Raw genomic sequence first — 25,929 nt, 5'->3', positions numbered from 1 at the left:
TTATTGAACTAAACGGCACTGCACTCTTAAAACGGATGTGTTAAAAACAACACAACCTGTGTTATATCTTAAAGACAACACATTTTGTGCTACTTTTAACTCAACCAGTGTGTTATTGTTCTTAACACAGTGAATGTGTTAAAATATTTAACACACTAATGTGTCATAAATCACACAATTTGTGTCATAGATGTGCTATTTGTGACCAGTTAAATTAACCTTATGTAATTAACTCAAGTTAATTAAAATAAATAATGTTACATAAATCCAACATAACCTAGTTACGTGGAACCTGTTGACATAAAAAGTTAATTAGAGCCAACATAGCATTTTTTAGAGTGTACATGGAGCTACATGGAAAAATATGCACCAAACAAGCCACTTTGAAATTTAGCTGTTTTCATGAATACAAAAGACTACAAAAAGCCCCCCCTCTAGACTAAAAAGAGTTGGATGACCCACCCCTCAACAAAGAATAAAAAGACATGACCCTCCCCTATTTTCCTCTGGTGGTCCTTTCCATAAGTGCCGAACGGTCCCTAACTGTTTCTGAACATGGAGCTAAAATGGAAACTTCTTTTGGGTGAGTAGCCTATATTGTTTTACTCTGTTCACATCTGAAGTGTATTTCTGACACACTTTAGCTGGATTAGTAGTCAGACAGCAGCTGGGAACATGTGTCAAAGACCACTAGTACAGAACTGTGCCTGTCTGTGTTAAACAAGACTTCTTCTTTAAGATCGATGATTTACCCTTGTGTTATGTTGCGGGTCAATTTGACCCGTTTAGATTTTCTAGTTGTTGGAAATACTGGTTAACCTATGTTTTTTTTTCTTGATATTTTGTGACTTTTTCTCATTTATCATCATGAACATGCATGCAAAGTTTCAACATGCTGGTGTTTTTTGACATATACAAACAAAATTACTGTTCCTTTCGTGATGTTCGCGGGTCAATTTGACCCGCATATTTTAACGCTCTAAGGCAACTGTACGGACCCAAAAATAATAACATTTCTTGGTTATATTTTGTTATTTTATTTTTTTACTACCTTATGAAGCTAAAAAATTTAGTTTTCCACACTTATTTCAATGCAGAAAAATATTTTGTCAGCCACAGATGGTAAAAATTACCTATCATTTATTTTTTCAAGCTACCTGAAATAACATTAAACCTTTTTTTTTTTTTCTTGATATTTTGTGACTTTTTCTCATTTATCATCATGAACATGCATGCAAAGTTTCAACATGCTGGTGTTTTTTGACATATACAAACAAAATAAATGTTCCTTTCGTGATGTTCGCGGGTCAATTTGACCCGCATATTTTAACGCTCTAAGGCAACTGTACGAACCCAAAATAATAACATTTCTTGGTTATATTTTGTTATTTTTTTTTTTTTACTACATTATGAAGCTAAAAAAATTGGTTTTCCACACTTATTTCAATACAGAAAAATATTTTGTCAGCCACAGATGGTAAAAATTACCTATCATTTATTTTTTCAAGCTACCTGAAATAATATTAAACATTTTTTTTTCTTGATATTTTGTGACTTTTTCTCATTTATCATCATGAACATGCATGCAAAGTTTCAACATACTGGTGGTTGTTTTTTTTGACAAATACAAACAAAATTACTATTACGTTTGTGATGTCCATCATAGGCAGCTATTCAAAAGCAACTGTACAGACACAAAATAAAAACATTTATTTTATGTATGTCAGGGCATCAACTCCAGTTCTAAAGTGTAAGTGTATCTAAAAGTGCTCTAACCCAAACCAAACACACTTGAAAAAGCTAAATCATTGTGTTCAGAATTAATTGCAAATTACAAATGAAAATCTTTGACAGACACAGATAGTAAAATAAGCTCTCATTTATATATTCAAGATATCTGAAATATCTTGAGACTTCGACATAGACCGCAGGAAAAATGAGCTCAGATTAATTGATTAATTGTTCAGTTATGATGTTCCAAGCAAAAAAAAAAAAAAAAAAAAAAGTTAAAAAATGTATATGCAAATATATATAAATATAACGTATATTCAAATTTTAAATAGTTTTAAAAAATGGTTAAAAACATTTTCATTAAATTATATCTTCAGATATATATTTTTTGGAATATTTGACAAATGCTGATATTAAAAGTTTACAGTTTGAACCTGAATCTTTGTTGTTTTTCATAGTGTGATTTTTGAGGAATTGTATTGAATCCAATGCGGGTCAATTTGACCCGGACCATAAGGGGAGTGCACAGAATTCCAACATAACACGAGGGTTAAGATCGATGATTTACGTTGTTAGAAACTTGAAACCAGAGAGACTTTGAGGATATTATTCACAACCCAGTGTCAGTTTCTTTCTAATACACCAACAGGCCCAGAAATCGCCCCAGTGTAAGAAGAGACTGACAGTGTGGAAATGATTGTGAAATAGTGCATAAAAGAGGTTTTTTTTTTTTTTTACCACCCGCATGAGTCCAGCACATGCTCGCGATCCCGAAGGTCTGGAGGAGCTACTGTCTGTAGGGGAATATATTAAATAGAACAGCTTTTATGACATGGCATGCTGCATCAATTATTGCAGAAAATATTTTGTCACCAGAAGCCAAATTGACCCTTCGCTAAGCCACACCCGAAAACCGCCACAGGCCAATCGTGGCTTAGCAACCGTAACTAGGCGCGGGAGGTCTGGCAAGCTTTCGAGCGAGGGAAACATGCCAAAGCGTTGTGCGTATGGATTGTGCAAATCTGATACCCGGTATCCTAAAAGTTTGGACGGGGTGGTGGATTTTGTTCCCTTCCCGAAACCTAAAACCCAAGGGGAGAAATGCCAGGCGTCATCTTCATTTATATAGCGCTTTTAGCAATGTAGATTGTTCCAAAGCAGCTTTACATTGATAATAGGAAATTAAAAGTAAAGTGTTTTGGCTTTATAGCAGCTCTAGAATAAAGTTATCAAGCAGTGTGATTAAAGGCAAGACGGAGGCTCACTGACATAACTTAACGTTACTTAAAAATATATTTCAGCATTTTGTTAATCGACGGTCAAACTATGTTACCCCAATCCGATCGCGACTCTCCTGTTAGTTCTAGTAAAAGTAAAAGGTAGTTAGTAAAAGGAGGGAACATCAGGGGGCTTGCCGGAGATCTCCAAGGAAAAGGTTGGTATGCAAACTTAATCAGTTCATAACAGTAAGTTAGTCCGACGTGTGAGTAGTAACGTTAGCCTGGCGCGCTAAAAATATAAGCGGGAGAATGTTATCATTGCAAAGTGGTCAGGCTAATGTCTTGTGTTTATTCCACAATACATATGGATAAGCTGTTTGATTTATAAATATTAGAATATTTTCAAATTTCACTTACCCTGCTGTGCATGCACAGCTGTTCCTCAATTTGTGTGTTTCCCATTTGAATGGTCAGCGTACGAGGCGGCTGCTGCTTGCGCTGGGACCTAATGTTATAGGCTTTAGCTTCAATTTTGATGAAATTATTCTCTAATCGTTTGCATATTATGTCGTGGATATAGCCCTCGAATGCATACTGCAGTCTTGCTCTCTCATATTTTCACCTGTTCGCCAAAAATGACTAATTATCTCCTTAGGAATGTCTGAAACCAGTGCATAATAGACGTGCCAGGCGCAAAAGCTTGACAGGCGTAGCAACAGTAACTAAGGAGGGCGGGGCTTAGCGAAGGGTCAATTAGCTACGAATATGACCGTTTTTATTTACAGCCATGAGGCTCAATGTTTTACAGTTTTCTCTGTCTCATACAGGTATACAACAGAAAACAAAATATAGCTTCGTCAAAGTGCCACTCAAAATTACAATTTCACATTCGCAATAAATCAGTACAGGTTAATTGTCTTTAACATCTGAACTAAAGTACATGGTATGCAGATTAACACTGAAGTTTAACAAACGTTAAAAATGCAGTAAATATTTGGAAGAGGCTAAAATGTGCAATATCTTATCACTGAACATACAGGCTACAGTTATCTCCGCTATATCTCCGTCTTTAGGACATTTACCAACACGCTCCCTTCAACTACAAGCAAAATCGATTAAAATACACTTAACTTCTCATATACAAATGAATTTGTTTAAGAAATCAAAACCAATATGAATCGCTGAGGGATATGACCGTTAACTTTTAAATTGTAAGAACGCGCGAAACCGCGAATTCCTGTGGAATAAAAAAGGGCATTTTTGTATGTTTTTCCACAATATGCTTAGTCGGATTAATAACGTTTGTCTCATCAAATGCGATTTGGCTGCAAATTGCACACATTTAATGATGTTAACCAGACGTAAAAATTATAGCTAAAAAAACTCTCACAAAGTTATTGTGAGTTTTTACTATCACTGTATTTTTTTCTTTCTCTTCCCAGGTCTCTTTCTGCCGTCATGTAGTGGATGTCTCATTGGATTTAAACTTGTTCAAATGAAATGTGTTGGTAATTATGACCTCGTGATTTGATAAAAAATTTTTTTTTTAAATGAACAGTTCAACTAATGAAGTTTTTAATGGTCGCACATTAAAAAGCGGTATGTGTCACTGTAGTTGTAGTCTTTTTAACTTTATATTGACATGTTTCCTCAATCCACTCCTCTGTCTGTCTGTTGTTCAGATGAGGATGAGTGTGCAACTTCTCCGAGTGTGTGTGGCGATCACTCCGAGTGTGTCAATACACATGGAAATTACTCCTGCGCCTGTGTTCAAGGGTTCATAATGAGCGTCCCAACCCAGTGTACAGGTATTAAAGAGGATTGAGGAGTCAACAATATTTGCAGTTCATCATTTTGGCTTTATGTCTTTGCTTAAATTATAATTATATAATTTGTTCTAAAACAATAATTCATGCAAATTCTCTTTCTTTCCTGTCAGATATAAACAAGTGTGCCGATAAAACATTTTCTGGCTCTGGTGATGTGGAGTTTGAGAGCGCAACTGATATGTTTGTTTCGAACTTACCTGTTGAGTATGATCCTGAATCGGACATTTGGGGCTCACCTTTTGATTATGATAGGAGTGATGCAGTAAGAGATGATGAAATGGACATGCTGAGCTCAACTCGGATGAACTCAACTGGCTCTGAATCAAAATGTGAAGGTGCCTTTTATATTATGCTGTACGTTTTATTATGCTTTTCAACTTATTCAACTTTAGTTAGTATGTAATGTTGCTGTTTGATCATAAAAAGATTACTGCAAGGTTACAAAGCTCAAAGTCCACCCCAAAGGGAGATATTTTATTTAACAGAATCCACTTTCCAAGAACCACAACGGACTACTCGTTTGTGCCTCAACGCTTTTTTTACGGGCTTTGTGAAGTCATAATGTTACTCATTTAAATAATCCCGCCCACGTAAAACCCCAAAAAGGTGCGAGGCCTGGTTGAGCTGCATTAGAGAAGACTGTGGTGTCGCTATGTCAAAGAGACACTGTTGTGTCCACCCCGTTTCCAAAACTCATTTGATCTTCCTAAGGCTGACGAGAGTGGTTAAAACAGTTGATTTTAAACACTGTTCCTAATTATTATAACCCAAACGTTTATCTGTGTGCTGCACATTTTACGGAGAACAGCTTCCAGAAACTATAAGAGACTACAATGCAGGCTACGCACAAAATCTTCTCCTGAAACGGAGCAGTTCCCACTTTTTCGGGACAATCTGTTGTTTGTGGATCACAAATTGCAAGTATATCTTATTATTTGTAGTTGTGTTTTCTATTAACAGTTCCAATTATAAGTTTTATGTTGTTGCTACGATGTAAACAAAAGGCAAAGCTGTTCGCATGCTAGCCAACATTAGTGTTGTTGACATGGTGTTTAAGCTCTCGCTTTGTAAGACCCTTTAGGAATATTAACCATGGTTTTGTGATTGATTACTGTTTGTATTACCAGAGTTTTCCGATAAATATCATGATGAAATGGTGTATAACATCGTATCTAAAATGTATAAGAAAATTAAACATTATACTCTGAAACATCCTGTGAAATCCGTGCATGAAATCCGTTCTGGACGATCCTCTTGTTTGTTAACATTCTTAAGTCTGAATCAGGCTTGAATTGGTTTGAAATTGACGGCACCCTTAATATTTACACCCGAGCAGATGAAACTCTCGGTTATAGTAAGGGGCGTGACATTTCCCGAACAAGCGCTGCCAATCACAACACACTGGTCCAGCTAACCAATCACAGCACATTTTGTATTTCGGAAGGAGAGGCTTCATGGAAACAGGAACTAAAGACACATTCGAGACAGACTAGGGAGAGAGGTGCTGTAATAATGTAAAATTATTGTGTTTTTTGAACAACCAAACATGAAAACATAGTACACCCCAAAAACAAAATCAAGACTTCATAAATAGGCATAATTAGACCACTTTAAAATGACATTAATTAAAATATTATTAATATTCTAATAATGTTCTCTCACCCCATCTTTTCTCTCTCTCTCTCTCTCACAGACATCGATGAGTGTAAAGATCCAGATGTTTGCGGCACAAACGCAGTGTGCAGAAATCATCCAGGCAGCTTCATCTGCGAATGTGACCCGGGTTACAGCAACTACGGCAACAACCAGTCAAAATGCATCGGTGAGCATTACAGCAGGGAGATTGCTCTGTTCATTATGCAGCAGCTAACGAGAATCTTGTAGAAGTTAATCAGTGCACTGTAGTCGTTTTAGTTATTTTGATCTTTCCTGTTGTTGTGCACAGAAATGGACTGTGATCAGTTTAAACCTCAGCCTGATGCAGAACACACACCGAAGAAGGTAGAATGGGAACTTCTGCTTATTATGATTGTTATAATTACACTGTTAGACCTTACCAGGTTTTTTTACAGTAAAATACTGGCAACACTGTTGCCAGTAATTTACTGTTAATTGTACAGTTCTTTACTGCAATCTAAAGTATGTTACTGTAAAGGTGCACTAAAACTCTAGTTAACTAATTTCACTTGCAGAAACCGACTGCCTTAAATTGACCAACTATCATTTAAACGTATTAACTAAAATGTATAATGCATTAATAACATGAGAAAAGTATTACTGTGAACTTATTTCATTTGAAACCACAACAAAAAATTTGTAAATAAAGAGATTTCCACTGGACCAACAACTACACAGTCACCGCCTGTTAAATAAAGCAACATGCAGCATATCATCAATGTTTGTAGATCTTCTCCTGGACTGAAGCAGAGGCTCTACTCTTCTGCACAATGGTGACCCAAAAAACAAGATTTTACAGTAAACTACTGGCAACAGTGTTGCCAGTATATACCAGTTTTATAACTTACAGTTTATTACTGTTAAAATACATTTTGTGGGTGTGTCGTTTTATCTTACACTGTTAACCCTTTCAACCCCACAGGGAAATCCACACTACAAAGAGTAAAAGTAACATTGAGACAGTGTTGCAGTGAGGTAATTTAGGGAATATGTAAGTGATTGTTGAGCATTAGTGATGAACACCTGATGTTAGAACAGAAAATAGAGAAACACAAGACCTACAACTGACTTCCAGCCATTACACATTATTACACTTATTGTTACCCAGTATGACTTTATTTCTGTCATACATCTACAGAAGTTGTTATTGAGATGTTTAATTGAAAATGTTTGTTTGAAGTTACCATTATAGAGATCAGTGCTTGCTTTAGTTGGGATGCTGATGCTAAAACATTAGTTTTTCTTTTGCTGCTTGAGCTGTTTTTGTGCAAGTCACACTTGTGCACACATGCAGTTTATGAATGATTGTAGTTATTATGATGACAAAATCATAATATTGCCTGTTAATTCAGTAAGGAAATTCATTCTCACTCATTCAGAGTTTAATTCTCAATCAAAAGAGTTGCATTACCACCACTGTGAAACCACAGCAATAAATTACAATGACAATTTTTTTTTTTTTAACACATCATGCATAAACAGAGAAACAGAGCTACGCTGTCTATTAGAAACACAGAGATATCACAATTTAGCACATAAATCTCAACAATGGTGGCAATTTTTTATTTATGCAGCAGTGCATGCTGGGAGCTTTATATTATCCTGGAACCCAGCATGCATTGCGACATGAAACATTTGATTGTCACCATTGTTGAGATTCATGTGCTGATTGTTGATGTCTGTGTGTGTCTGAGTCAAGCAGGAGCTCAAAATGTTTTAATGCACTATATGATTACGATATTCTTCAGAAGACCTAATTACAGAAATATTGATTTCATGTTGTAAATTTACAGATATATGCTAAATATGAAATACCCATAAATTCAAAAAAATATATACAGGAAATATAAGAGAATCAGACATGTACAGGATGGTTGTGATATCATCACAAAAGCCCATAACACCAGATCATCTTCCTCTTGGCTCTTTCTTGACTTAACAAATGTGTTTTATAAACTCACTGTTACAGCAGCCAGAGAGAGATGAAAGGTAAGAGTTCAAGAGACAAGAGACCAACTAAAGCGAATACTGATCTCCATTATGGTGACAACAAACTTTATTATTAACTAAATATCTGTTATTTCTCAACAAGAACTTTTGTACATGCATGATAGAAATAATCGTAAACTGGTTTGTAAACTGGTTTCACACTCACACTTTTTTCTGTTCTTGTTTCTCTGTCCTTCAGTGATTCTGCTTATCAGGTGTTCATCAGTGTCTCAATTCACTCACTTCTTTACATTCAATCTGTCAAGGGGACTATATTAGTGAACTACTAGGGAATAGTGAATGAGGGTATAGGGTTTGAATTGGAAAACAGCCTCTGAGTGTCGACTTTGAGCACTGTTGATTTACAGTATATTCCTGTATTCTAGTTTTGTTTTCTACGGTATATTACTGTTTTAATGGAAAATGGTATGATATTGTCAGAATTTGGCCTTTTTTTACAGCAAGGGTTAACAGTGTATATTATTAATATTATTATGTTATGTTAAGATAAAACATTCTTAAAATAGCATTTAATTTTCATATATTATTCATATTTGATATGTGTTCTCATTTCTTTGTGGAGAAAAAAAATGTTCTTTAAACTAGAGTTGTCAGGATACTGGAATTTCTAGCTTCGATACGATACCTTGAAAAATATCAATATTCTATACCATTTTCGATACCACAGGGAAAAAACTGCCATATTGTTTTTTTTATTATTATTATCTCATAATTGTTTGAAATTTTGATTACACACACTGCACAGGTAGGCTTTATTTTAAACTTTGTACTAAATTCTCAAAAAAAGACAACTAAACAGTCAGTACTAAAATAAGAACAAATAAGCAAATTGCAAACAATAGCACAAATAAATACAATACACTGTTAACCCTTGCTGTAAAATTCTGACAATATTATACCATTTTCCATTAAAACAGTAATATACCGTAGAAAATAAAACTAGCCTACAGGAATATACTGTAAATTAAAGGAGAACTCGGCAACTCTAGGGAACTCTAGTCACTTCTTCGCTGATTTTCCCTTTTGTTGTCGCATGTTTTATCCACGAGCTCCCCCTACAGCTGTGGGGGGGCGTATATGTCACAACACGGTCGTAAAAAACTCACTTGCGGCGGCCTCCTCCCCCTCTCTACCGCTGCTCATGTGCGTTTGTTTTGATCGGAGCAAGCCAACTGAATCGTGTGGAGCTTTGTCTACCGAGGTGGGTAATCTGGTAATACATCATACATGCGTGTGTGTTTATGTTGAATTGCCGTAAAGCGATTCGTGTTTCGCGCTCGTTCTCGTTCTCGTTCCCGCTTCTCACGAGACTTCCAATTTCTATTTTGCCGGGACGGTAGTCCCCAAGTTGCAAGGTTGGTTTTCCGCCTGGGAACGCTGGGGGGAGCGGGGAAAGTCACCAGTATCACCAGAACAGGTTGTTTAACCATCCAAATGATTTCTAGACAGTTTTATTAAGTTAAAAAAGTTACCAAGTTCTCCTTTAACAGTGCTCAAAATCGACACTCAGAGGCTGTTTTCCCAATCACACCCTATACCCTCATTCACTATTCCCTACATTAGTTCACTAATATAGTCCACTTGAATGAAAAGAAGTGAGTGAATTGAGAAACTGATGAACACCTGATAAGCAGAATCACTGAAGGACAGAGAAACAAGAACAGAAAAAAGAGAAACACAAGAACTACAACTGACTTCCAGCCACACTGAGTGTGAAACCAGTTTACAAACCAGTTTACGATTATTTCTTTCATACATGTACAAAAGTTCTTGTTGAGAATTAACAGAGATTTAGTTATTAATAAAATTTGTTGTCACCATGATGGAGATCAGTATTTGCTTTAGTTGGTCTCTTGTCCCTGGACTTCTTACCTTTCATCTCTCTCTGACTGCTGTGACAGTGAGTTTATAAAACACATTTGTTATGGCAAGAAAGAGTCAAGAGGAAGATGATCAGGTGTTTTTATTTTTTTGTGATGATGTCATAATCATTCTGGACATGCCTGATTTTCCAATTTTTCCTGTATATAGTCATTGAAATTATAGTTGTCTCATGTTTAGCATATATCTGTGAATCTACTAAATGAAATCAATATTTCTGTAACCAGGTCTTCTGAAGAATATTGTAATCATATAGTGCATTCAATTTTATTTTACTCCTGCTTGACTCAGACACACACAGATATCAACAATCAGCATATGAATCTCAACAATGGTGAAAAGTTTCATGTCGCAATGCATGCTGGGTTCCAGGATAATATAAAACTCCCAGCATGCACTGCTGCATGAATAATAATAATAATAAAAAAGAAATATTGCCACCATTGTTGAGATTCATGTGCTAAATTGTGATATCTCGGTGTTTCTAAAACACAGTGTAGCTCTGTTTCTCTGGTTATGCATCATGTGTTAAAAAAAAAAAAGAGTCATTGTATCTTATTGCTGCGTTTTCACAGTGGTGGTAATGTAACACTTTTGATTGAGGATTAAACTCTGAATAAGTGAGAATGAATTCCTTAGTGAATGAACAGGCAATATGATGATTTTGTCATCATAATCATTATAACTGCAGTCATTCATAAACTGTGTGCGCACAAGTGTGATTTGCAAAAACACAGCTCAAGCAACAAAAGAAACACTAATGTTTTAGCATCAGCATCCCAACTAAAGCAAGCACTGATCTCTATAACGGTAACTTCAAACCAAACATTTTCAATTAAACATCTCAATAACAACTTCTGTATGACAGAAATAAAGTCATACTGGTTAATAATAAGTGTAATAATGTGTAATGGCTGGAAGTCAGTCGTAGTTATTGTGTTTCTCTATTTTCTGTTCTTGTGTTTCTCTTTTCTTCAGTGATTCTGCTTACAAGCACTTACATATTCCCTTAATTATCTCACTGCATCGTTACTTTTTACTCGTAGTCTGGATTTCCCTGAGGGGTTGAAAGGGTTAACTGTGTAAGATAAAAAAGACACACCCACAAAATGTTTTTTAACAGTAATAAACTGTAAGTTATAAAACAGGTTTATACTGGCAACACTGTTGCCAGTAGTTTACTGTAAAATTTATTTTTCGGGTCACCGTTGTGCAGAAGAGTAGAGCCTGTGCTTCAGTCCAGGAGAAGATCTACAAACATTGATGATTTGCTGCATGTTGCTTTATTTAACAGGCGGTGACTGTGTAGATGCTGATCCAGTGGAAATCTTTTTATGTACAATAGTTTTTTAGTGGTCTCAAATAAAAGAAGTTCACAGTAATACTTTACTCACATTATTAATGCATCATACATTTTAGTTAATACATTTAAATGACAGTTGGTCAATTTAAGGCAGTCGGTTTCTGCAAGTGTAATTAGTTAACTATAATTTAGTGCATTTTTACAGAAACAAACTAGATTACAGTAAAGAACTGTACAATTAACAGTATTTTACTGGCAACAGTGTTGCCAGTATTTTACTGTAAAAAAACCCGGTAAGGTCTAACAGTGTAGAATAAAGGGGACATTCTACCAGAAACGTACATTTCCAGAAAAAAAAATCTTAAAAATCTTAAATCTGAACGTTGAGACATATGGAGGACATGTTAAACTATGAGAAACACATATCATGCCATCTCAGCATGTTTTTATGATTAAATAAAATACATTTTTATACGCATTTCACCCCTAAAATGTCAGGCCCTGTCACAGACAAATTTGTATATGTCAGAATGGTTTCCTAATGAATTTCTTTGATACAAATAGCATTTTCTTATTGATCACATGTCCCTGATTGTATCTAACATGGTTTTATAATTCATTTAAGAAATATAAGTAACTTTTCAGTCAACTGTAGTACACAAAATCACAGAATACCCACCAGGCACTCATATAGTTGTAAAATAACTAACTTTACATAGGAGATTTTTATAAAAACATAGTAGTGGATATATACCCCCACCTTCATCTACACAGTTAAAGAGATTAATTAATTAATATTTCCTCAAATAGTACACTTTTGTCATATTTCCTGTGTGACAGGACTGACCATGGCGTGACAGGACTGACGGTACTGTGACAGGACTGACTTTATGGATTTTGATGATGCAGAAAAAGTTATGTTTTGTGTTCTTTATTTAAGTTTTGATTGGCATTTCTTTTTTAAATTATTATTATAATTTTAATGTTAATGTAATATTAGACTATGGTTAAATTCAGCCAAGGACATACATAATATTGCCAAAAGTATTGGGACAGCCCTCCAAATAATTTAATTCAGGTGTTTAAATCACTTCCATGGCCACAGTTGTATAAAAATCAAGCACCTTGGACTTCATTTTACTATTGCATGCGTTAAATACATAAAATATGCAATAAATGTAATAAAAAAGAACAATAACATTAATTTGTAAGGCCGTGTCACACGGAAATGTGACAGGGCCTGATGTGACGGGCCTGACGGTTGGCCATTTTAAACTGCCATTACTCAGCCTGCTAGCATGCTAGCATAAAAACTGTTAACATGCAAGCAAGGAATTTCAATAACCTTTTTAGACATGTTTTGGATTTAAAACATTTTCATTATTTTCTGGAATGTTTTACCGTGACAGGGCCTGACCCTTTAGCTCGTCTTCTTAAAAAAAATATACAAAAACAAGCTTAAAATCATACAATTCAATGACAGAATTCAGCCTTAATCAATGTAAGCTTCACCTGGGTCAAATGATGTCACTTCCTCTGAGTGATACCCTTAAAGGCGTATTTCACACATTTTATGTAGAGTTTTATGTAAACGTGACAGGACTGACCAAAACATGGGGACAGTTGTAAAATAGAATTTATTTGTAGAATGTATATATAATTTCATGTTTTTGATCAGTTGATGTGAATGATAACAGCTTAAACTTGTTATTGATGAGTTATTTTTTATAAATAACAGTTTGTAGCATAACAAAACTATGAAAGCTGTAGCTCCAATTTGGCTGGGGACAAGGACATTGACAGGATTTGTAATTTTCAAAAGTGTTTTTAATAAAGAAAAAAATATCTGAGAACCTAATGAATGTCATATTCCTTTACAGAACAACTCACAGAAATCAACTATGAGCCAGTTTTAGAAATTTTTGGATGAAATACTTTTTTATTCACTGTAACAATTCAAGGACAGATAATGTACGTTTCTGGTAGAATGTCCCAAAGAGACAAATGAACAAAATATGTTTAGTTTTTCAGGTGGGTCTAACAGTAGTATTCTAGTAAAAAATACTACAGAAATTTAAATAAAGTAATCAACCCACAAACGACTTTCGCTTTCGGTTCGGTGTTCGGTACGCATTTTCAAACCGAACGGTTCGTTGGACCATTTTTCCTGCCGACCAAAATTTTGTTATTTCAAATGTAGGCGCGTTGCGCGTGGCAAGCGCGCTCATAATGTAAGAGACGCCGGCGCGACCACAACATTGCCCAACATCAAATGGCAAACGTAATGCAAGCGGAACGAAACTGCTCGTTATTGTGTGGTTGACGGACCGTTTATCAGTTTAGCCGATCGTGATCATGCAACACTGTTACTACACAGACAGCGCTAATAAGAGATCCAGTAAAAAAAAGCATTTGAATTCGCCACATTAGTAATAACATCGCTGTGAGATCTAGTGAGAAACATTCACATTTCTCTGTTATTAACGGATCAAACAGTGCGTGGAAATCAGGAAGAAACATTGTGCCATGAATGAACTATCCCCACTAAGCAAAATGATGTCCAAAACACGTCTTTTCAACGTCTTTGTCACAAAAGTCGGACGTTGAAAAGACGTCCACTGAGGAGCCAGAATGAAAGTTTTTATGACGTCTTTTTTTGACGTGTTCTGCACGTCCGATATCTAGACGTTCGACATCGAACCTTCGTACAAGGTTAAAACTAGTTCAGATGTGGCCATTGTGGACATATTTCAACATCATTTATGGTCTCATTTAGACATAATTACTTTGACTATTGCTGTCAGATGATCTTAGTGAGAATTAACAGAGGTTTAGATGTTGATATTTGTTTAATTTGAAGTGTCACCATTGTGGTGATCAGTGTTTGCTTTAGTTGGGCTCTTGGTCCCCTTTCCTTTTACTTTAACTTTTATTTGACTGCTTTATCTGTGTGTTTGTAAAACACAATTGTTGTGGCAGAGAAAGCCAATATTAAGTAAGATCAGCTGTTTTCAGCTTATTGATGATGATGAAATCATCACAAAACAAGCATCTAATGTTGTCAGATGTTTTGGCATTCATAACCACCAACCTTGTGGGACTGCAATATTGATGCCTAAAGCATTAAAATGATCACTTATTTGAAGGTGTATAAAAAGCATGTGCACATGATGTTTTGAGCAAATGTATCATATCACACACAGACATCAAGATTTTGGATATGAATCACAACAACGGTGACAATCAAAACAAAAAAGCTTGGGAATTAAGGATGAGTTTTGTACTATGAAAGCTACCCATCATGCATTGCAGCATGAAGCTTTTTTTTTTTTTTTTATTGTCACCATTGTTGTGAATCATATGCAAAATCTTGATGTCTGTGTGTGACTATATGATACATTTGCTCAAAACATCATGTGCACATGCTTTTTATACACCTTCAAATAAGTTATCATTTTAATGCTTTTGGCACCAATAATGCAGTTCCACAAGGTTAGTGGTTATGAATGCCAAATATAAACACAAAACTTTAAACACAATATTAGATGCCCATTTTGTGATGATTATGTCATCATCAACATTGAGCTGATAACAACTCATACTTTTTCTAGGCTTTCTCTGCCACAACAATTGTGTTACACAAACACACAGTTACAGTAGCCAAAGAAAAGTTAAAGTAAAAAGGAAAGGGGACCAAGAACCCAACTAAAGCAAACACTGATCACCACAATGGTGACACTTCAAATTAAACAAATATCAACATCTAAACCTCTGTTAATTCTCACTAAGATCATCTGACAGCAATAGTCAAAGTAATTATGTCTAAATGAGACCATAAATGATGTTGAAATATGGCCACAATGGCCACATCTGAACTAGTTTTAACCTTGTGAAGGTTCGATGAACGTCTAGATATCGGACGTGCAGAACACGTCAAAAAAAGACGTCATAAAAACTTTCATTCTGGCTCCTCAGTGGACGTCTTTTCAACGTCCGACTTTTGTGACAAAGACGTTGAAAAGACGTGTTTTGAACATCATTTTGCTTAGTGGGTCCAGTGTCTACAGATCAGCAACATTCACCATGGATTTACTGTAGTAACACTAACTGCAACCATGGAAGTTTGGCAGGAATAGTAGGCATAATGCCTTCAAGTAACATTACGTCGGTTTTATTTTGACATTATGAATACAATTGCTGCCCTCAAATGTTAATCTGAACTAAAATAAACAGATAAACAGAAAAAAAAATTAAATCCATGAAATTTCCCTGGCATTTCTTTCTTTTTGCTGTATCAAAAACGTGCCGAACTGTGACACAAGTGTATCGTATATATCAAACCGAACCGTGAATTTTGTGAACCGTTACACCCCTAGTAATCATGTAAATTTCCTGCACCTGTCATAAACGTCCAAATGACGTCCAAAAAAATTACCCAGTTCAAAGGTCCAATGTTGAACGTCAATATGACGTCCAAGTTGGGTCATGGTTGGACGTCCAAATAGTGGACCTAGTTTGGACGTCGAATAGATGTCCAGAATTGGTCATGGACCGACAGACCCAATATAGACATGATCTGCACGTCTATCCGACGTCCAATGTTTAGTGGGAAATGTTAAATAACACTGCATGGATAGTCTTCACTGTAAAAATTAAATACAAATTAGTGCTTACAATTAAATTAAAAGTTATCCAGTCAAGAGCAGCAAGTGATTTTTCTTTGTCTCTTGTTCTTTGATTAACATGACAGGCGGCAGCAGGAATATTCAGTATTAGGCTGCTGTCACTAATGCATGGATCCAATATACTGTTACACAGCCTGGGTTTTCTTTCTCAAATATTTATGTTCCAAAACTGTGTTTACACTCGCCAACACAGACATGTTTACAATATTTTGTGTGTATTTGACCGTTTAAAGCAATGGACCATGAAAAATTAGTCAATTTGGTACACTGTTAGACCTTACCGGGTTTTTTTACAGTAAAATACTGGCAACACTGTTGCCAGTAAAATACTGTTAATTGTACAGTTTTTTACTGTAATCTAGTTTGTTTCTGTAAAAATGCACTAAAACTCAAGTTAACTAATTTCGCTTGCAGAAACCGACTGCCTTAAATTGACCAACTGTCATTTAAATGTATTAACTAAAATTTATAATGCATTAATAATGTGAGCAAAGCATTACTGTGAACTTATTTTATTTGAGACCACTAAAAAACTATTGTACATAAAAAGATTTCCACTGGATCAGCAACTACACAGTCACCGCCTGTTAAATAAGGCAACATGCAGCATATCATCAATGTTTGTAGATCTTCTCCTGGACTGAAGCACAGGCTCTACTCTTCTGCACAATGGTGACCCAAAAAATAAATTTTACAGTAAACTACTGGCAACAGTGTTGCCAGTATAAACCTGTTTTATAACTTAAAGTTTATTACTGTTAAAATACATTTTGTGGGTGTGTCTTTTTTATCTTACACAGTTAACCCTTTCAACCCCTCAGGGAAATCCACACTACGAGTAAAAAGTAACGATGCAGTGAGATAATTAAGGGAATATGTAAGTGATTGTAAGCAGAATCACTGAAGAAAAGAGAAACACAAGAACAGAAAATAGAGAAACACAATAACTACGACTGACTTCCAGCCATTACACATTATTACACTTATTATTAACCAGTATGACTTTATTTCTGTCATACATCTACAGAAGTTGTTATTGAGATGTTTAATTGAAAATGTTTGGTTTGAAGTTACCATTATAGAGATCAGTGCTTGCTTTAGTTGGGATGCTGATGCTAAAACGTTAGAGTTTCTTTTGCTGCTTGAGCTGTGTTTACAAGTCACACTTGTGCACACACACAGTTTATGAATGACTGCAGTTATAATGATTATGATGACAAAATCATCATATTGCCTGTTCATTCACTAAGGAATTCATTCTCACTTATTCAGAGTTTAATCCTCAATCAAAAGTGTTACATTACCACCACTGTGAAAACGCAGCAATAAGATACAATGACTTTTTTTTTTTAACACATGATGCATAACCAGAGAAACAGAGCTACACTGTGTTTTAGAAACACCGAGATATCACAATTTAGCACATGAATCTCAACAATGGTGGCAATATTTCTTTTTTATTATTATTATTATTCATGCAGCAGTGCATGCTGGGAGTTTTATATTATCCTGGAACCCAGCATGCATTGCGACATGAAACTTTTCACCATTGTTGAGATTCATATGCTGATTGTTGATATCTGTGTGTGTCTGAGTCAAGCAGGAGTAAAATAAAATTGAATGCACTATATGATTACAATATTCTTCAGAAGACCTGATTACAGAAATATTGATTTCATTTAGTATATTCACAGATATATGCTAAACTTGAGATAACTATAATTTCAATGACTATATATAGGAAAAATCTGAAAATCAGGCATGTCCAGGATGATCATCATCACAAAAAAATAAAAACACCTGATCATTTTCCTCTTGACTTTTTCTTGCCATAACAAATGTGTTTTATAAACTCACCGTTACAGCAGCCAGAGAGAGATGAATGGTAAGAAGTCCAGGGACAAGAGACCAACTAAAGCAAATACTGATCTCCATCATGGTGACAACAAATTTTATTAATAACTAAATCTCTGTTAATTCTCAACAAGAACTTTTGTACATGTATGAAAGAAATAATCGTAAACTGGCTTGTAAACTGGTTTCACACTCAGTGTGGCTGGAAGTCAATTGTAGTTTTTGTGTTTCTCTTTTTTCTGTTCTTGTTTCTCTGTCCTTCAGTGATTCTGCTTATCAGGTGTTCATCAGTGTCTCAATTCACTCACTTCTTTTCATTCAAGTGGACTATATTAGTGAACTAATGTAGGGAATAGTGAATGAGGGTATAGGGTGTGATTGGGAAAACAGCCTCTGAGTGTCGATTTTGAGCACTGTTAATTCACAGTATATTCCTGTAGGCTATTTTTATTTTCTACGGTATATTACTGCTTTAATGGAAAATGGTATTATATTGTCAGAATTTTACAGCAAGGGTTAACAGTGTACTCGGGATTGGTTTGAGAACCGGCTTTATGTGAGCGGCACTTATATAGATCAGTGGTGTGCGCACATTTGGTGTGTGATTATTACAAGAAAATGTAACATTTAACATTAAAGATGTCTATAGAATTTGATTTCTGTCTTCTTTCAGTTGAAGCATTTGATGTCACTGTTGAAGAATAGCTGTGAGTCTCTGAATAACACACAGGGAGAACATTTCACAGCGGAGGAGTTACTGGAGGTTAAACACACACTGCATGATATATTCTCATAGTAGTTTGTGTACATGCACTTGCACAGTGGCTGAATGAAATTAATTTCACAGAACTTTTGCAATTCCACCAATGATCTGCTGTCGGATGGGAACATCGCTGGCGGCGAGACGCTGAGTCAGTTTCTGTTGACGGTGGAGAAAGGCATGCGTCTGATCGGACCTCAGCTTAAAGAGCCTGTGACCAGGACGGAGACGCACAACACCTGTGAGACGCAAATATTTACAGTTGACACATTATCTCATTGTGTTGATGAATGGAAATACTGTGTTTCAAATGTGCATAAAATGAAACCGATATTGAGTACTGGAAGTACTGAAAGCAGTTGTTCTGTATGATCATGTGAATCACAGTCGCTGAGGTTGCAGTCACACGGAATCAGACTCCGCCCAGTGGGCGTGTCACTCTGAGCACAGACTCCGCCTTCTTCAACACCAGCTGGGAAACAGTTGTGGGGAAATCATATCCAGGTACAAATACACATATGCACATATATGTACTTATGAAAGCATCAGTGCGTTTAAGACCCGATGTAAATGTTGTTGTCTTTTAGGTTTTGCATTTGTGGCGCTGGTCAGTTTTAAAGATATGAACTCATCCAGCGATCAGTTTCACACGATGAGCAGAGAGAGATCAGACGATAGAGAGAGAAACATCACTTATCAGCTCAACTCGAAGGTGGTGACGGTCGTCGTCAGTAATCCAGAAACCAAACAGCTGTCTGAGCCGGTGACGATCATCTTTACACACGAGCAGGTGAAGAAGTTAAACAGTTTAATAGATACAGATGAAAAACCAAATAAATGTGCATTCCCTGTTTGAAAATCCGGTTGAAGCTGGATTCTAGCTGGTTCACCATATTATGTTCCAAAAACCAGCATGACCATATTAAGCTGGTATGGCCAGCAAGTAGCTGGTTTGTTTAAGGCCCAAGATGCTTCACCAGTCTTATTTTAGTATCATTGATTTATAATTATTAGGGGTGTGATGAAACACTTAGTTTGAGGATACACAATATTAGGTGCACGATAAAAAGACAAGATGATATTTTAACATTATTTTTATGAAATCTTCAATGATGAAATATATGACTGAAAAATTATTTTATTCGACTTAAAGATACACTGTTAGACCTTACCGGTTTTTTTTACAGTAAAATACTGGCAACACTGTTGCCAGTAAAATACTGTTAATTGTACAGTTCTTTACTGTAATCTAGTTTGTTTCTGTAAAAATGCACTAAATTATAGTTAACTAATTACACTTGCAGAAACCGACTGCCTTAAATTGACCAACTGTCATTTAAATGTATTAACTAAAATGTATAATGCATTAATAATGTGAGTAAAGTATTACTGTGAACTTCTTTTATTTGAGACCACTAAAAAACTATTGTACATAAAAAGATTTCCACTGGCTCAGCAACTACACAGTCACCGCCTGTTAAATAAAGCAACATGCAGCAAATTATCAATGTTTGTAGATCTTCTCCTGGACTGAAGCACAGGCTCTACTCTTCAGCACAATGGTGACCCAAAAAATAAATTTTACAGTAAACTACTGGCAACAGTGTTGCCAGTATAAACCTGTTTTATAACTTACAGTTTATTACTGTTAAAAAACATTTTGTGGGTGTGTCTTTTTTATCTTACACAGTTAACCCTTTCAACCCCTCAGGGAAATCCACACTACGAGTAAAAAGTAACGATGCAGTGAGATAATTAAGGGAATATGTAAGTGATTGTAAGCAGAATCACTGAAGAAAAGAGAAACACAAGAACAGAAAATAGAGAAACACAATAACTACGACTGACTTCCAGCCATTACACATTATTACACTTATTATTAACCAGTATGACTTTATTTCTGTCATACATCTACAGAAGTTGTTATTGAGATGTTTAATTGAAAATGTTTGGTTTGAAGTTACCGTTATAGAGATCAGTGCTTGCTTTAGTTGGGATGCTGATGCTAAAACGTTAGAGTTTCTTTTGCTGCTTGAGCTGTGTTTACAAGTCACACTTGCGCACACACAGTTTATGAATGACTGCAGTTATAATGATTATGATGACAAAATCATCATGTTGCCTGTTCATTCACTAAGGAATTCATTCTCACTTATTCAGAGTTTAATCCTCAATCAAAAGTGTTACATTACCACCACTGTGAAAACGCAGCAATAAGATACAATGACTCTTTTTTTTTTAACACATGATGCATAACCAGAGAAACAGACCTACACTGTGTTTTAGAATCACAGAGATATCACAATTTAGCACATGAATCTCAACAATGGTGGCAATATTTCTTTTTTATTATTATTATTATTCATGCAGCAGTGCATGCTGGGAGTTTTATATTATCCTGGAACCCAGCATGCATTGCGACATGAAACTTTTCACCATTGTTGAGATTCATGTGCTGATTGTTGATGTCTGTGTGGGTCTCAGTCAAGCAGGAGTAAAATAAAATTGAATGCACTATATGATTACAATATTCTTCAGAAGACCTGATTACAGAAATATTGATTTCATTTAGTAGATTCACAGATATATGCTAAACATGAGATAACTATAATTTCAATGACTATATACAGGAAAAATCTGAAAATCAGGCATGTCCAGAACGATTGTGACATCATCACAAAAAAATAAAAACACCTGATCATCTTCCTCTTGACTCTTTCTTGCCATAACAAATGTGTTTTATAAACTCACTGTTACAGCAGCCAGAGAGAGATGAATGGTAAGAAGTCAAGGTACAAGAGACCAACTAAAGCAAATACTGATCTCCATCATGGTGACAACAAATTTTATTAATAACTAAATCTCTGTTAATTCTCAACAAGAACTTTTGTACATGTATGAAAGAAATAATCGTAAACTGGTTTGTAAACTGGTTTCACACTCAGTGTGGCTGGAAGTCAGTTGTAGTTTTTGTGTTTCTCTTTTTTCTGTTCTTGATTCTCTGTCCTTCAGTGATTCTGCTTATCAGGTGTTCATCAGTTTCTCAATTCACTCACTTCTTTTCATTCAAGTGGACTATATTAGTGAACTAATGTAGGGAATAGTGAATGAGGGTATAGGGTGTGATTTGGAAAACAGCCTCTGAGTGTCGATTTTGAGCACTGTTAATTCACAGTATATTCCTGTAGGCTAGTTTTATTTTCTACGGTATATTACTGTTTTAATGGAAAATGGTATAATATTGTCAGAATTTTACAGCAAGGGTTAACAGTGTACAAAATGCAAAATAATGCAGTAGCATTTTGAAACTAATCTAAGGGTGTTTCAAATTTTTTTGGTAATCGAGTACTTGGTCGATTATTTTGATGAATAATCGAGTAATCTGATGTGTTTTGTGGAAATAAAACTAGACCTATGTAAACAATCTGTTCATTGACACGAGAAAGCATTTGACAGTGTGGACAGGCAGACACTCTGGAAGCTTCTACGACATTATGGAGTACCCATAAAGATCACCGATATCATCTGGAACTCACACGACGGACTGTCCTGCAGAGTGATCCACGGCACCCAAGCCACGGACAACTACCGAGTGCGGACTGGCGTAAGACAGGGGTGCCTGCTTTCTCCTTTCCTGTTTCTGCTTACCATAGACTGGGTCATGAGGACATCAACAGCACAGAGAAGGCACGGTATTCAGTGGATCCTATGGAAACAGCTGGACGACCTTGACTTTGCCGATGACCTGGCACTTCTCTCGCACACCCAGCAACAGATGCAGGAGAAGACCAACACTGTGACAGAGAACTCCTTAGGCATTGGGCTGAACATCCACAAAGGGAAGACCAAGGTCCTCAAGGTCAACGCAGCCGACATAGCACCCATCAAGCTGGAAGATGAAGCGCTGGAGGTAGGGCTGTGCGATATATATCGTGAGATTGTTATGCGCATCTCGTCAGTAAAGCCGGTTCCTTGATTAGTAGTAAATCACCATCACCTGCTTTCAGATGAAGCGGCATTTAGGGCTGAGGAGATAATTAAGTGATTAATTGAGTGATGATTGAGCATTATTGAAGACACCTGATGTTAACAAGCAGAATCACTGAAGGAGAAAATCACAAATTGTAAGTTACCATTAAGGTGATGGGTGTTTGCTTTAGTTGGGCTCTAGACCATTATATGTTTACTTTAATATTTACTGTTGTTTGTCTGCTGTTATTGATTTATAACAGTTAAATGAACAAAGTAAAATGTTGTCTTATAGTGTTGGTTATGTTTTGACATAATCATGCTGTGATCTCAAAAAGGAAACTTATTGAGATAGTTTGGTTTAACTTGTTAGCAGCAGTTTTGTGATTCTTCAGATTATGATTATCAGTATTTTACTTATAATTCTAAATATTTAATAAACATTGCTCTGATCAAAAGACATTCAGATAAATTCATTTAAAACACAGACATCAATAATCAGCCTGTGAATCTCAACAATGGTGACAATAATAAAGCATGTTGCAGTGGCTGCCACCAATCACAACTCAATAATGGCTCCCATCATGCATTGCGGTATGAATAAATTATGATCTGAATTGTCTATGTAATTTACTTTTACTAATTGAATATTCTGCTCCTCACCATTGTTGAGATGCATAGACTGAATCTTGACATCTGTGTGTGTCTCAAAGAATGATTTTTTTTTTTAAACAACTTTTAAGAAATCCTTTATATTATATCAAAAATTCTGGGCATTTATGCAGATTCACAGTTATGCTGTAACCAACAACATAAATCGAAGTCAGAAAGAAGGATTTTAATGAGTTCAGTGATCAAGTTCAAATGATGATTGTCATAATATAACCAACACCATCAGATCACTTCTTTCTTTGTTCAACTGGTGATTATAATTCAGAAACAACAGACAAACAAAATCTAAAGTTAATAATATAAGGGTCAAGAGTCCAACTAAAGCAACCATTGATCGTCATAACGGTAACTTACAATTTGAGATTTTCTCCTTCAGTGATTCTGCTTGTTAACATCAGGTGTCTTCAATAACGTTCAATCATCACTAAATTAATCACTTAATTATATCATTAACTTAAACACTCTTGAGTGTGGACTCATACACTCCCAGGAGTGTTAATTTAACACTGGAGTTTTTGCTGTGTACAAAGAGCCGTAGTTAACTGACAAGCTGAGCCATATCGCATTAATTATCGCTGGCGATACGTCCGCGATATTGATGTGATTTGGCTCAGCTTGTCAGTTAACTACGGCTCTTTGTAGTAAATGCCGCTCCATCTGAAAGCAGGTGATGGCGATTTACTACTAATCAAGGAACCGGCTTTACTGACGAGATGCGCATAACAATCTCACGATATATATCGCACAGCCCTAGCTGGAGGAGGTGGAGAGTTTCACCTACCTTGGCAGCATCTTTGACAAGCAGGGAGGTACCGATGCAGACGTACAAATGCATATCAGCAAGGCAAGAACAGCTTTCCAGCAGTTGAAGAAGGGGTGGGACTCCAGTGCCCTGTCCATCCACTCCAAGATCAAACTCTTCAATACCATCGTGAAGCCAATACTCCTATATTGAGCAGAAACATGGAGAACAACATCCTCAACCATGAAGAGAGTCCAGACGTTCATTAACACCTGCCTCAGGCGAATACTACGGATCAGATGGCCAGTTACCATCAGTAACAGGGAACTGTGGGAGAGAACCAGACAGCAGCCTGTAGAGAAAGAAATCCTCCACAGAAGATGGTGCTGGATTGGCCATACCCTCCAGAAACCTGCTAACAGCATCACCAGACAGGCACTCACCTGGAACCCTCAAGGCAAGAGAAAAAGAGGCCGCCCCCGAAACACCTGGCGATGAGACTTGGAGGCAGAATCCAAGAAAATGGGACTATCATGGGGACAACTGGAGAAACTGGCCCAGAACCGGAACTGTTGGAGAGCTCTTGTTGACGACCTACGTCCCAAACAGGACTAGAGGCAAATGATGATGATGTGAACAATAGCCTTTAGAATTACTTAAAATACATATATTATAACATATATAATAACAATGAGGCATTTGGTTCAAATAAAGTGTCAAATGCAAGTAATTATATAGTTTTATTTAACAACACTGTTAAAGTACATAATAGGCAGGTGTTTACTTATTCCTCATTTCCTAAACTCTTCTTCTCCCTTCTTCAGGAGAGGTTGTCTGAGGGTGTGGCTTATTCCTGTGTGTTCTGGAATCAGACAGTGGGGGCGTGGTCTGGGAAGGGCTGTGAGAAGGTGTGGTCTAATGACACTCATACAATGTGTTCCTACTCTCATCTCAGTAGTTTCGCTCTGCTCATGGCCCTCTACCCTGTCCAGGTACATGTGTGACATATTTCAGATTTGAGACTAAATTATGATGATATTGACACGTCTGTTTGCTCTTCCTTTCCTCCAGGACACGTTTGAGCTGGTGTTGATCACGCGTGTGGGTTTAGTTCTGTCTCTGCTCTGTTTATTTCTCTGTATCCTGACGTTCCGGTTCTGTCGCTCCATCCAAGGGACCCGAAACAGCATTCATCTTCATCTGAGCGTGTGCCTCTTCATCGCAGACCTCGTCTTTCTCTGCGGGATCTCCAGTACTCACAATCAGGTGTGTTTGAATGATAAAACAAGTGTTGGTCATGAAGGAATTATTTGAAAATAATAAATATTACCCTGTCTGTTGCTCATATAGGCCTCATGTCAGAACTTTTCTTTCCTTTGAAAATGCTTATAACCGGATGTCCCTGTGCTCCATATTCCATATTACTTTACAACTGCAATTCACTGCAGTGCAGTGGCAGGACACTTGGAACATTTGTTTGGACTCAGTTTAGATGACCTAATATTAGGTACCTTCTCGCGGAGGGTCTGGACATACCACAACATGGTGTACCAGGCCTCCCACTATGCCCTCAGAGGGTGCTTCTGCCTGCTTCGC

The 25,929-nt window shown here is 36.4% G+C and overlaps 1 protein-coding gene across 1 annotated transcript in view; it reads left to right on the top strand.

Annotated features, from left to right (window-relative positions):
• Positions 1-502: 502 nt before the first annotated feature.
• LOC311077545 (adhesion G protein-coupled receptor E3-like) overlaps positions 503-25,929 on the top strand; it is a 34,867-nt gene continuing 9,440 nt past the window's right edge. The window contains exons 1-12 of the mRNA XM_084106076.1: positions 503-583; positions 4,394-4,459; positions 4,634-4,759; positions 4,891-5,115; positions 6,474-6,602; positions 6,726-6,781; positions 18,864-18,953; positions 19,038-19,191; positions 19,338-19,454; positions 19,538-19,740; positions 25,158-25,325; positions 25,405-25,599. Of these exons, the coding sequence (XP_083962202.1) occupies positions 556-583; positions 4,394-4,459; positions 4,634-4,759; positions 4,891-5,115; positions 6,474-6,602; positions 6,726-6,781; positions 18,864-18,953; positions 19,038-19,191; positions 19,338-19,454; positions 19,538-19,740; positions 25,158-25,325; positions 25,405-25,599 (1,557 nt within the window). The 5' untranslated portion in view covers positions 503-555. The remainder of the gene's footprint in view (positions 584-4,393; positions 4,460-4,633; positions 4,760-4,890; positions 5,116-6,473; positions 6,603-6,725; positions 6,782-18,863; positions 18,954-19,037; positions 19,192-19,337; positions 19,455-19,537; positions 19,741-25,157; positions 25,326-25,404; positions 25,600-25,929) is intronic.

Source organism: Abramis brama (genome assembly GCF_963993115.1).
Source record: "Abramis brama genome assembly, chromosome: 2".
Lineage (NCBI taxonomy): Eukaryota > Metazoa > Chordata > Actinopteri > Cypriniformes > Leuciscidae > Abramis > Abramis brama.
This window is presented reverse-complemented; position numbering and strand designations above follow the sequence as displayed.